This window comes from Haliotis asinina, chromosome 15 (assembly GCF_037392515.1).
Source record: "Haliotis asinina isolate JCU_RB_2024 chromosome 15, JCU_Hal_asi_v2, whole genome shotgun sequence".
Lineage (NCBI taxonomy): Eukaryota > Metazoa > Mollusca > Gastropoda > Lepetellida > Haliotidae > Haliotis > Haliotis asinina.
In genome coordinates, this window is record NC_090294.1 from 9,302,393 (window position 1) to 9,316,275 (window position 13,883).

At 42.0% G+C, this 13,883-nt stretch overlaps 1 protein-coding gene across 1 annotated transcript; it reads right to left on the reverse strand.

Annotated features, from left to right (window-relative positions):
- Positions 1–2,918: 2,918 nt before the first annotated feature.
- Positions 2,919–11,022, reverse strand: LOC137265783 (uncharacterized). The gene is made up of 2 exons (XM_067801240.1): positions 10,081–11,022; positions 2,919–3,361 (listed from the first exon to the last, which is right to left on the reverse strand). Exon 1 carries the CDS (start codon positions 10,901–10,903, stop codon positions 10,244–10,246), a length of 660 nt encoding a protein of 219 aa, XP_067657341.1. The 5' UTR covers positions 10,904–11,022; the 3' UTR covers positions 2,919–3,361; positions 10,081–10,243.
- Between the last annotated feature and the right edge of the window lie 2,861 nt (positions 11,023–13,883).

Sequence of the window (13,883 nt, forward strand, 5' to 3'; positions counted from 1 at the left end):
TTCCTTAACTGGAAGTGGTAAATCTTTGACATTAGAACTTGCACCATTTGTATAAACAGAACTTCGCAAAGCAAACCAAGCAACGGTAACTGTTGTTTCCCAACTTGTAGCACTCAAGAAGAATGAGCGAGTAAGTTTAGTTTAGTTTTCCGGCCATATGTCTGCGGTCTATAAATAAAAGAGTCAGGACAAGACAACCCAGTGATTAAATACATGAACATCTATCTATTTGCATATTATACAAACGTAAACGTTTGAATTTGGAGAAAAGTTCAAATTCTTAAAACAATTGTAGGTGTTCCAGATATATCCTTGAGCATCTAGTCTCCAAGAGACATTGTAAAGCTGCGAGTTTCCAAACAGTAAACTGTTCGGCAGTAGGGGAAACTGACTTGGCCACATGAGGTGATGATGCAACATGGAGAAAGGACAAGGCTTAACACGGGGGCCGGTAAATATGCCTGTTACTTATACCGTTGTCTGGCGGTTGTATGACTTATAATTGGTAGTGATCCCATCACGTGTAGCCCCAAAGCAGATGTTTTTGTCTCTCAATCTCTGGTCTCAGCGGGGCTCCCTTTCAATTAAAACGGGTTTGTTTGTTACTATCAAAATTATTAATATATTCAGAAACTAAGCATTTGTCTAACTGCCTGTGTACACACATCTAATAAGTGTCGGTTCCAACCCTTCCTAATCAAGGCATGAGTGAGTGAGTCAGGTTTTGCGCTCATTACAGCAATATTTCAGCAATATCACGGCGGGGGGACACCAGAAATAGACTTCACACAATGTACCCTTAAGGGCAATCGAACTCGGGTCTTCCGCGTGACGAGCGAACACTTTAACCGCTGGGCTACGTCACTCCACTAGACACATATAGAGGTTAGTTCCATCACTGTCTAACCCTATCTTAACCAATATTGGTCTGTCTGGCTGGGGCTAATTGGTCAGCCTGATTGAAGATAATGAGGCATCTTGAAGTGTATAATGAGGCGTTCCAGTTGAGGAAAACTATTAGTATGAAGACTGAGAAGACACTGGGAATTAGAATAGAGCAAATTTGAAAACTTTTACAGCTCAAACATGGGACCAACATGGAATGATGTTTATAGCCTTGTAATACTGCATGTGCATAAATGTTGTTGGAGATAATCAGTACTAGATTTGTACCACTCATGTCGTTGCAAGCGATCAGTTCAGGTTCACATCTGAAATGATCCTGAATCTGGTTACGGGCACCTGTAAATGATAGTTATTCAGGCAGATACTGCGGCACCAGACAACATTCAATCCCACAGTGTTTCATTGAACCACATTAAGTAAGGGTTACTTCTTCTCAGTGGTTGTGTATAAGGTTAGATGAGCTCAACGTTCACTCTGAGTTTAATATACACATTCCATTGATATGCAGTCATCACTAATTCAACCTGTCTCCGTTACGACCTTAGACACGATGCCATCATGTCAGTTCTATATACTGGTAATTAGAATGTAAGTCAGGGGCTGTAAACTAATCACCATGGTGCTGATATATCGCACCTACTTTTATTAACTTGTAAAGTGTGTTCTGGATGATATGCGACCCGAGCAACACAGTCTGACAAAACATCAGTACGTGATAAGTACCACAGAGGGGATTCAGCTGTACGTATTGGTATATGGCCCATGGTATGGTAGGTCGGTGGGAGAGTGGCAGAGTGGTAAAGTAAGTGGTTGATTGGTTTTATACGTATGTGAATGAGTTGGGTTTTACGTCGCTTTAACACGTTTCCGACAATATCATAGCGGAAGACACAAAAAATAGGCTTCACACATTGTACAAAAGTCTGTAAGATAATAATTAATATAGGAACAAAATTTCATAAAAATCTAAATAACAGACTGACGTCCATTGACTTGTACTGTCCGCTTATCTAGACTCGCATCTTTAAAGGATATGATCACTATACATGCATGGGCTTAGCATCCAGTACAGCACTGGAGCAAGGCTAGTTGTACCCATGTTGGGGAACTGAACCCGGGCCTTTAGCGTGAGGCTTAAACCACTAGGCTGCCCCATCGAACTGGTTTTGAGTGCGGTGGTGGTTGATTTTGTTATTGTGTCAATGTGTGCGTGCGTGTGCTGTTTTTCACCGCAATTGATACAGGGTACATTATAACACGCAATCAACGCAGGCCTAATATATTCTTCTCTAAAGGTCAGAATAGTTTCCTGGGGATATTTCTCCTCCTGAATAATTGCTTGTCAGCTACCATTGGTCAGGGTATGTCAATGGTAGAGTGAGTGAGTATGGTTTAACGTCGCTTTTAGCAATATTTCAGCAGTGGGCACGGGATGTGGACTTCACACATTATACCTATACGGGGAATCGAACCCAGATCTTCGGCGAGACCTACTGAGCTGCCGAACCGTCCGTCCCAGTTGGATTAGTCCAGGGCAACCAGACACGCAGAACAGGTGTCCGGGGTAACGGTGCTTCATGTTACGCCGACAGCAAGGGACGTTACTCATGACATCAATCACTGGTTTCAATGTACTGATTTACAATATGTCGTGATATAATAAATTATGGTGCATTACAAATCATGTAAAGAGACGCGTTATTGATACTTATTGAACATACAATATGGTTATTCATATGATTTTGAGGAATTGTCCAGTGACTGGTTTCATTGACGAGCCTAGGAAAGAACCCACACGAAACAAATATAAAAATAAGAACTACAAGTACAATCAAATTTCAAACTACGCGACTTGCCCATTGCTTTGCTGATATCATGTTTTGCTGATACCTTTTAAATGTGACCCTGTTACCTATATATTTCCGGATCGTATAATAAACCCAAAATTCCTTGGATCAGTCTGGAATATGAGAAACTACCTCGGGGTCAAGTATCAACTACGGAAACACAAGGCAGTTTTTTTTAAACTTTATTGTCATAATAAAAACAGATAATACATGAAGCTCTTTGAAATAAAAAAGAAAGTTGGTGTATTTGGTAATTAATTATAACATTAATATCCAAACATGCCAGAAATAGAAACAACAGATATCACACCCGAGTGAAAACATGGGTATGACGTCACTAAATCGCCACGGATATCAAGAGTCTAATTTCGGATCCTCCACAAAAGCAGTCCATGACATCTTGAGGTGAAGCTATGGAAAGCAACTTAACTTCTGAATGTCGGTGTTTTTCTTCCCCAAGCTGGAAACTTGTCGGTGGACTATTTGTTGTGTGATACTGAGTAAATAGTTCTTTTTGAGATCCTTCCGCCTGAGAAAATGGAGTGAACTGAACAGTGAGTAGAGCAACACACAGCGCAAGGGAGAAACTATTGCTGACAACTGAAGATCTGAAACAAGAAATACATATACTGAGTTGTGATGCTTACAGATATATAGAGTAACGTCTAGTCCATGAATGCATATAATTTTGACTTTAACAAACAAACCCATAATAACTGAAAAGGAGCCCCAGCGATTTGGGAGATTCAGGCTGAACCAAGGGAAATGTAGACTTGCTTCATTTAGGGCTTTAGTATTGCAGTGTGGGTTAGGCTTAGGGAAATCAGTGTGGCCGAGGGTCTGTGAGACAGGTTAGGATGTCTAGGACTTAGGGAAAATAATGTGGTTCAGGGTGTGTGAGACAGAGTAACAGATATACATGGCAGACTTCAATTACTGGAAGTGACTTATCATATACACTTAGTGCCTTCATAGTATACCACCATAAACGTAAACAAATATTGACTTTAATTCTTATGATGTTTTGTAGTTGGTATTCCTGCTATATGACACGGTGTGTAATATTCGAGTCTGGACCAGACAATCCAGTGACAGGCATCATCAGCACCGGGTGACCAAGTCAGCTAGCCTGACCACACGATCTCACGATAAGCATTTCTAACCAGGGTCTTTGCGGGTATTATAATTCTGAAAAACTTAAGTTAGCAAATATACATTCACTGCTAACATTAATCATAATTTCATTTAGGAAAAAAAAAAGAAAAGCAAAAACGTTACCACCTCCCGTACTCCTAACGCAAGCTCGCGTGGTAACTTATTTCGGTATCATCGAATCGTGAAACAGTTTTCGTCCGGATAAAGCGGTGCCTGGATTAATAGGGTTCAGATGAGACATCCGGGTGAGATTACTGGAATGGCAATATTACACAGGTGTTATTGTATATATCAAGGCATTCAGATACTCAGTAAAGATGTTGTGGTCCTTGCCTTTTCATCTTGAACCATTTAAACAGATGGGGACGATACTTAAAGATGGTGAATATTCGAAATGCCAAATGTATCGTCCATATCAGTGTTGATCAGCCAGCCCACATGCTTAGCCTTGAACAACACTTATCATAATATGGCGACTGAAGGTTGGTATCGCGCTACGACGCCATGTACACCGGCGTTAATGTTTCTCAGACGCCACAGGAACGAGTGGTTTACGAATACTTAACCCTGAGTATTCTCTCAATTACCCAAACATACGAAGGTACGGTTCTCATCATCGTACTAACTCTCCCAGAAATGAGGAGTGTTTGTGCAGGTGATGACGAGGATGAAGACGTCGGATACGCGCCAGCTAACGCCACACCTCATAAACGTATACCCGTAAATAGTGCTACCCCAACACAGCAACTATAACCTTATATGAGTGTAACACCCCTATCAACTACTCGAAATCGAAAACAATATCGATAAATACTTTCATTTATGGAACTGTTTGTCCTGACAATAGCATTTGAAACCATGAATACAAACTCCCTGCGCATTTCTGCAAAAGTCATTTTATAGCTATTCACTGTGAAATGACATTTTGACGTTTTGATATATTTTCTCAACTGAGAAGTGTAGTTTAATATTCTACAACAATTTGGAATCGGCCACACTTAACAACTGATGTATGACTGTCACATCTGGACATCATATTGCCAGCTTGGTTGGAGGAAACACTGTTTACCGAAAGGAATACCAAAAGTCTCACATGGTCAAACTGACGGTTCCGACCCTTCCTAATCAAGGCTTGCGTGAGTGAGTTGGGTTTTACGCCACTTTTAGCAATATTACAGAACTGGGGTACTCGGCGTGACGAGCGAACGCTTTGACCACAAGGCCATCCCAACGTCTATCAAGGCATGAGACCCTCCACTTAACTTGCCTAGATTAAGGCAAGATCCAAATTAAGCACTTTTGAATCATGCCATTGAACACTACTAACATGTAAATTAAATGGGGAATTCTACATGTAATGTGTGCCGAAATTATTTGGACCATATATTTCATCGATGAGTTATTTTTTGTAAGACGAAAAATATTTTCTACATAGAAAAATTGGCATCTGAATACCAAAAACATCCGAATCCGGCGAAATGAAAGTGTTTTCACTCCGAAATTCCATCAACAGGGAGAGCGCTCAACCGGTAGTGATGCTCGTATATTTCCTTGAGTAATGGTTCTCGCGTTATCCACTGGGGCTATTTACACAATAAACTCCATGAGGAGCCATCGAAATAACACACAGATTAAATCTCACCACACTCAGGAGACAAAAAACAATCCCGCATGGAGAATTCAAAAATAGAACGTTATCAGAAGATGTGAAAAACACGTGCTGCACGTGCGAGGAGCACCCACTGCCCGACCCCAAGAATCCCGCCCTTCACCTATAGGTAATGACGGTACAACATCCCACCACAAACAGCCCGTGGTGCTCTCATAGATTTAAATCTGAAAAAATCCATGGTGAAATAATTGTCTCTACTTCAGAATAGAAAATACCCGAAAATCAACCCAAAATCATCTGTTTTGGGTCGATGCTATACATATCTACAGTGATTCGAACCTATGATTCGAAGACAAATGTCTTCGCAAGGAAAACTTTCGTTGACCTTCGTATTACTCCACAAGTGTGGACAAAATGGGCGTTAATGTCTCGTTATCTGTCTAGGTAGGATGGTTGCAGGAAAGCACCTTATTCGGCAAGACGAAGGGGGAAAAAGGTTAGAATGTTCATTTGCAGCTGTGAGACAACGTTCTGAATATGTTCAGTGCTTCCAGTCGTGATAAAATTGCCGTCTGTTTATTTTGGGATGCGACAATTGCTCTAGCAGCTTGAACGTGGAAAGGGGGAAGTGAGGTGAGAAGTAGGTGCACAAACAGAGAGAAAGTTGGATTCCTGGGAAATCTTTGCCCAAAGAGCACAACACTGGATCGTCTACACTACCGTACCGGTTATCTACACAGTTGCCAAACAAGCTTCAGTTACAAACGTAGTTCCAGCAATAGGGTGTCAGGTATTTAGCAAAATCGTTTCTCGGACATTGTCACTGTACTTCACGAAACCCCTACCCGAAACATCATTGTTTTCAGCACATCTGCCTCTCAAGCTATAGGTTACCACTTTACTTAACCTCTTCTCTCACTGTGCTGTCACTGTACTCCAGGTAGCCACTGTCATTGTAATCCGGGTAACCACCCCCTGTACAACATGTTGTTAGGTAGAAATCGCCCCTGTACATGATCAAACAGTCTGCAAACAATATCTCGCAATAAATACCACTACACACCCGACAATCGACTCAAGATGTGGCTTGTTCTACTCTACATAATGGGTTACCACAATTTTTCACAATCGCTTCTAAAACAGCCGGTTACCTTTGTCCGAAACTACCGTTTAGTGACGTTTAGTGAAGTGTTTCAAAATACAGACAATCCCTGTCGGGTGATACAGGTTACTAATGTACATGTACTACACATAATTGATTATTTATATATTGAAACCGTTGTGCTCAACCACTGTACATCACAGCTATAACCTTCCTCTGCGCACCTCTGTGCGTGAATCCAGTCGATGAACCACTCAACATGTGCGTGGGTACATCAGTTATTCTCGAACTCATAACGAAATTCAAGTTAATTTCGCCTTCTCCACAGATAATTTCACCAAATCTAACAATCTATGGCAGCAGATGTGAGGAATATTTCACTCGCGGAACATGACTCACTTCTCTGCTGGGGGTAATACCTTGGATACCAGATAAAACCGCGCGTGTTGTTAAAGAGGAACTTAGTCATACATTGTTATAGTTGACTGACTGAGAAGCGATGTTTGATGGAATCGGTGAAGGAATGTAATTGTTAATGTTTGTAACCTTGAAAGCGCTGATGTATTGGCATGAAATGAGTGAGTGTATGTGGTTTTACGCCGCTTTTAGCAATATTCCAGCAATATCACAGTCGGGAACACCAGGTATGGGCTTCAAAATTGTACCCATGTGGAGAATCGAGCCTTGGGCGTGACGAGCGAACGCTTTAACCACTGGGTTACCACATCGTCCCTAGTATGAAGTGAACATTCAAGGAAAACAGCATGCATTTGCCAGTATTAGTCTGAAACCCTGAAAGTCGGTGTGATGAGCGAACGTCTGTACTACTTAGCTCCCTTCTTGGGGGAGGTTTTGCATGGCTAGTGAAATGCAGGTAGGGCTTTACAAGGGGTTTTGGGTGTGACGAGGGGATTTGGGCGTGACGAGAGGATTTTGGGTAAGCGTGACGAGGGCAATCCAGGTGCATCGAGACTGGCATAATTGGTTTTCACTGTTGCCTCCCTACAGTCTGTCTCACAGTCACTGAACCATCTTATTTCTAATATTATCTAGGCTTCCCTGCATAGATAAAGCCCTAAATGAAGCTAGTCTGCATTTAAATGGGCATATTTGTTACTATAAAAAAATATATTTTGCCAACCCAGCTCCCGCAATAGTCTAAGAAGCCCGAGGAAGTTATTTTGACTGAGGAATTTCAATGCTTGTGCTGAACAGGCTCAGCCGATATTTAGACATCTGTCAGTGGAGACTAGCAACATGACAAGGCAGTGATGTCAGACATCTGGTGATCTATCATCGGAGTGTTTCACATGCTACAAGAGCAATATTCTGATAAAAGTAATAGTTGTCAGATACATACTCCACCTGTGATGATAAGTGCCATCAATTAAAATTGGGCAGATAAGCACGAATCAGCATTCGGATGAGATTAATTTGGTGAATTTAGGGATTCATTCCAAACTTGAAATTTACACCGTTTTGTTTTGTGTGAGATTTGCGCGCACGCGCGCGTTTGCGTGTAGAGGGTGAGTGGGGAATGGCATAGCAGATACCGCTTATCGTGTTTATGATACAACTTCGCGAATGCCTCTGTTTATCTTGCTTGCCATCTTACGAAAAAGAAAAGATGCCGATTAGCCATATATAGCTACGCGTGCAGATGTACGAGAATTCGTTCTGCGCTACTCCCCGAGATTTTGGAATGAGAAAACTTGCATAATGGAATGCAGAAACTCTGGGGTGTTGAAACAGCGCCAGGTTTTGCCCTAACTGCCCGCTTTACACGCCGCTAGTGGGAAAAGGGGCGGTAAGTTGCCCCAGTAATTGATCACTACGGAAAAAGTTATTTACTTAAGGTAAATTATGTCAACAAGGCCGTAGTTTATATTTAAAGTCAGAAACTGTCACAGGTTTAACATTCCTACCCACAGTAACGACTTGTGTTTCTAATTACTCTGCGGGATTTCACTCGACGTCAATCCTATACCAAGTGGATTTTATTTCCACATGCATGCTTTGATATATTGTTTCGCTGTATTATCTGCTTTAGTGCTTTCACTACGGGGACAATCTGATAGGTACTTAAAGAATCCAATTTGGGCATCAGGAACACAGATCACAATATCTTGACGTTATGATAACCCAACAAGCACCTGTCTCACGTACACAGTGAAATGTTCGGGACAGCTGAACTCTGAATCTCACTTACCCCCCTCTTACTTACCCCCATTCTGCAGCTGACATACCACGCGTTTGAATCCCCCGCCCCCCTCCCTCTCCCCACTCGCAGTCGCCCCGCCCTCCTGCCACATACGCGCGTACACCCTCACTGCTAACCCACCAGTACAACCAATAACCAATCAATACAATAATGATGATATTCTAACAAGGTTTGATTTCTATCTAAGTGACTTTTTCTACTGGCCAGCAAGTCTCATACAGACCCTCAGAGAAAGCTATCCTAAAACTCACAGGCAAGTCTACATTTCTTTGGTAAGTCCCAGTGTTCGTCTGGAAAGATTCTTACCACCCAGTTTATTAGGTATTATAGAATACCCATATACAAAGAAATAAAAGAAATGACGAGACAACACCTTATCCGCCGGGCTGCCCCATATATACAACCATGCAGAGAATGATAAATCGGAATGAATGAATATCATCTCAAATAATGAACGCACCGAAAAATTGTACAAATTGCCTTTGGAGACTGCCTCCTATAGTATTTGAAGAAGTCTGTGAAGGTGCAATGGTGTTAAATATAAAACAAGTGGAACCTCAACCTCAAGGAACTTGGAGCAATAATCACATTTATAGCTGCCAACTGGAACATGTCAAATTAATTTGAGACATCGTTGCCATAATCTTTGACACTACTGTTAATAATATTTTATTTGTTACTGTAAGGATTGTATATTTCCAGGGACTAAGCGTTAGTCTAAAGGTGATGCTGATAGTTCCTGAATAAGGCTTCGTTCAATGAACAAGTGATAAAATACGTGCACTATAGCAATGGATTGTCCCCCAAAGTGATCTTAGCGTTGGGCTGATCGTAACACTCATGGCGTTTAGCAGTCTTCGCGCTAAAATCGACCAGTGAAGATCCGGATTAGAACTGATCTTCAGCATCCCACGCTCGTAAGGGGCAACTAACAGGTCATCCTCGTCCAGTTGATCGATGCATGTGATCACTAGTTTGTCTGGTCCAGACTCGACTATTAACAGATCGCCGCCTATAGCTGGAATATTGCCGAGTGCGGCGAAAAACTCAACTCACTCACTCCCTAAGATCACTTTCTAGGATGGGGCCTTGAGAGTCAATAAAAAGTAAAAAAAAACACATTGCAAGGCTTGACGCCGTGTGCTCGCTCTTTAAATACATGTATTCCTGTCGAAGGCACCTTTAAGCAGTATTAAAAAATGATGGGACATAGCACCATTTAAGCTGAAAGTATTACCTGCTGGTAAAATCCGTCCTATCTTTGAGAGTACGCCATCCAATAAGTATCGATACAAGAGAACCACGTGGAGAGTCATGTAAACAGTACAGAACAGTATGATAGCAGTTCCATAAAGAAGCGTGATACATCCTTATGAAGAGGTTATGACAAAGATGACAGTTTAAAGCTTGTACTCCAGGAGGGTGGGATACGACCCTGACCCTTCGTCGAAGTTGGCGTTCAGGGTGACCTTGGCGCCAGAATTTCTCAGCTTGTGAAGGTCATATGTTCCTGTAAAGCAACAGCCAGATTTCTCCAAATGCTTCCAGTCGGATCCGTTAATCACAACGGCGGCGGCCTTGGCATTGGGTATGTTCACCTTGAACTTGACCGCCGTCAGTGAGCAATTGGAGTTGAGGACAGCTGGTTCTACGAGGGAACAACCATCTTTCCATTGCGCGTACTGTTTAGGGAAGGCGTGGACGGCGTGACAGATGCCCTCGACGTTGATCTTGTAGTTGAAGACGTTCGGCAAAGAGGTCTCCTTGGTGTCTCCGGGAAGGGCGAACACTTGGAATTTGTACACTCCCGACTCGGGAAAATGGAGGCAAAATTGCAAACAATCATCGTACCGTTGGCTGAAGACGTAAGCGGAGAGGTCGTTTTCCTCGTTTTTCGCGTTGACCAACTTTTGAGTGAACTTCACAGGCTTGGTTGATTTGAACTTGATATCACATTCACTTTGTCTCAAAGAAAACTCATATTCTTTATGAGACTGTATAGCCAGTCCAAGGGATGAGAAATCCCCCTGAGGACCGAATTCTCCTTCGACCTGAGCCATGGCGACACGGACAGCACGGACAACACAAGCTGACAGACGGACGTTCGGGTGGACGAGATCCTCTCACCGTAGTGATCATCTGTCGTCTGCTACAACTCAGTAAATACCTGTCGGAATGTGCCGATGTTTGCCGAATGGGCAGTAAGCCAATGAAATCGTTTTACCGACTGGTGGGTTTGTCAGTTACAAATTCCTTCCAGCAAGTCATTATCTTCTCTCGCTGTAGATTTCGACTTGCCCTAGCAAAGCTCCACGTCTAATTTTAGTCAGTCTTACCTTGCATCCAGAACCCTCTATCACTTCCCACTTGCGTTCTGCAAAGCGAATCAAATTTCTTCAAGCAACCCCGCTGTTTTATCTCTATACTAAAGAACTCACTGATCAGCCATACAGTTTCTCCCTTATCGTACCTACGATATCAAACATCACAGAGCTGATAAGCAGTGATTTCAGACTGACCACTACAGCATACTGTAATAGATGCAGTCTCAGGACGTCGGTGAATGAATGCTACACACAAAAAACAGGATCTGACATCACTGGTAGTCAGTGGTAATTAGTACGCTATACCGAATAGGTGGACCTTCATACTGACACATTATCCTGCGGGCATTGATCTCCGGAGTGCTGTTTACAGGAATTGTGCTCTCTATACTGTATACAGGGATTGTGATCTCTATACTGCATACAGGGATCACCATCTACGTCCTGTATACAGCGACTGTAATCTCTATACTGTGTATAGGGACCGTGATTTCCAAACTGTATACAGGGACCAAGATCTTTATAATTCATAATGAGACCATGATCTCTACACTATATACAGCATATATCTATACAGTATACGGGGACCGTGATCTCTATACTGTATACAGGGACCGTGATCTCTATATTGTATACTGGAACAGTGATCTCTATACTGTACACAGGGACCTCTATAATGTATACAGGGGTCGTGATTATACTGCATACAGGGGCCGTGATCTCTGTACTGTATATAGGGCCCACGATCTACGTCCTGTATACAACGATTGTAATCTCTATACTGTATATAGGGACCGTGATTTCCAAACTGTACACAGGGACCGTGGTCTCTATACTATATACGGGGATCGTGATCTCTATACTGTATACGGGGACCGTGGTCTCTATACTGTATACAGGGATTGCGATCTCTATACCGCACACAGGCACCGTGATCTTTATACTGTATGCAGGGGCCGTGATCTCTATATTGCATACTGGAACAGACAGTAATCTCTACACTTTTTACAGGAACATCGATCCCTATACTGTATACAGTGACTATGAGTGAGTGATGACGGTCTCAGTACACAGAGACCGTAATCTCTCTACAGTATATGGGGAACGTGATTTTTGCACTGTGTACAGGGACAGTGGTCTCTACAATGTATACAGAGACCATGATCCCTGTGCAATGAGAACAAAATATCAAACTAACTTGTATTGTCTACTATTGATTACATAGAATGAAGTGAGGAACTGTGTTCATATAAAATAGTTTAACAGTTGTGAATTACCAGACAATGCGGAAGATTTACGGTAAGGTGATAATGTCAGACTGACAAACGTCTGAACCCTTCCTCGTTCTTACCACACTCACTCCACCTCCTTTGTCTGCGCATAACATCTCGTCTCGTGTACTACAATTTGGATTATATGATAAAGGTATTAATGCCTTGTCGCTATAACGCCTTACATTAGACTATAACACAACTGAAGTCTACGTACATTAATAGCTTATACCAACAGCAGTTCCTTGGCGGTCATCGGATTTCACGGATGCGAATTAAAGAATGGAAAGGTTTATGTACATGAACAGTTTACAACAATGTCGCTTCATTGTCGGTAATCGAATTTGAAAGATACGGATTAAAGAAGAAAAAAGCTATTACCATTTTACAGTTTATATAACGTGTTGTGGAGTTCTCCAATCGCGCATGTGAATGTGGCGAAAATAACATGATCAGTAACATAACATTTGAGATGACGGTGCCATTCGTTGCCACTCGTGTCATTCCCTAACCGTTTCGCCCAAGAATGAAAGAATAAGAATTCCTTTGTTACCTTATCCGAACCATATCCATTGCAACATCAGACATGCTTGACCACGAATCACACTTGACTAAGCGAACACTCAATCCCGATTGCTGGACATGATATCTACATAGCAGGTATTAATGAAGTTTATTCTTCACGGCCATCGTGGAAAACATATGTGCGCCACAATATAAGCCGATTATAACAGTACAGATCTGGAAAGTGAGTAATTTCAAACGATAATGTACCCGGGATTGATAAGATAGTTCATATAATGTAATCAGTGAAATTCACACAATATCAGTTCTTGTTTTCACTAACGATGGGATGACATTTCTGATGATTTTATGAGGGCTTCGATTTGGAATCCCACAGTCATGTGTCACTCATTTTCATGAGACAAGGGAGCTAACTGGCTATAACGGGACGTTTCTAATAGCTATCTTCCTTGACTCAGTAAGACGTAGTTCTAGGCTATTCTCACTTTTCAATGATAGGTGAACGATAAAGAGTTATAAACTAAAACCAATTACTAAAGTGTGTGAGTGAGTACGCCGCACTCAGCAATGTTCCAGCTATATGGCGGCGGTCTCTAAATAATCGAGTCTGGACCAGACAATTCGTGATCAACAACATGAGCATCGATCTGCGCAGTCGGGAAAAGGTGACATGTGTCAAGCAAGTCAGCGACCACCCGATCCCGTCAGTCGCCTCTAACGACAATTGCAAGCATGGGTTGCTAAAGGCCTATTCTAACCCGGGACCTTCACGGGTCAATTACTAAAGTGGATTTCATCTAGCTCCTATCTGAAAATACACCCTGTATTTTTAAAAAGAAATGTTTTTAATGACATAGGTTAATGTAAAACTAACCGTTTTTGTGTTTTTGTTTTGTTTTGTTTGTTTTTGTTATTTGTGT

Coding starts and splice junctions, on each gene's coding strand:
- LOC137265783 (XM_067801240.1), bottom strand. CDS start 10,903: ATGGCTCAGGTCGAAGGAGAATTCGGTCCTCAGGGGGATTTCTCATCC.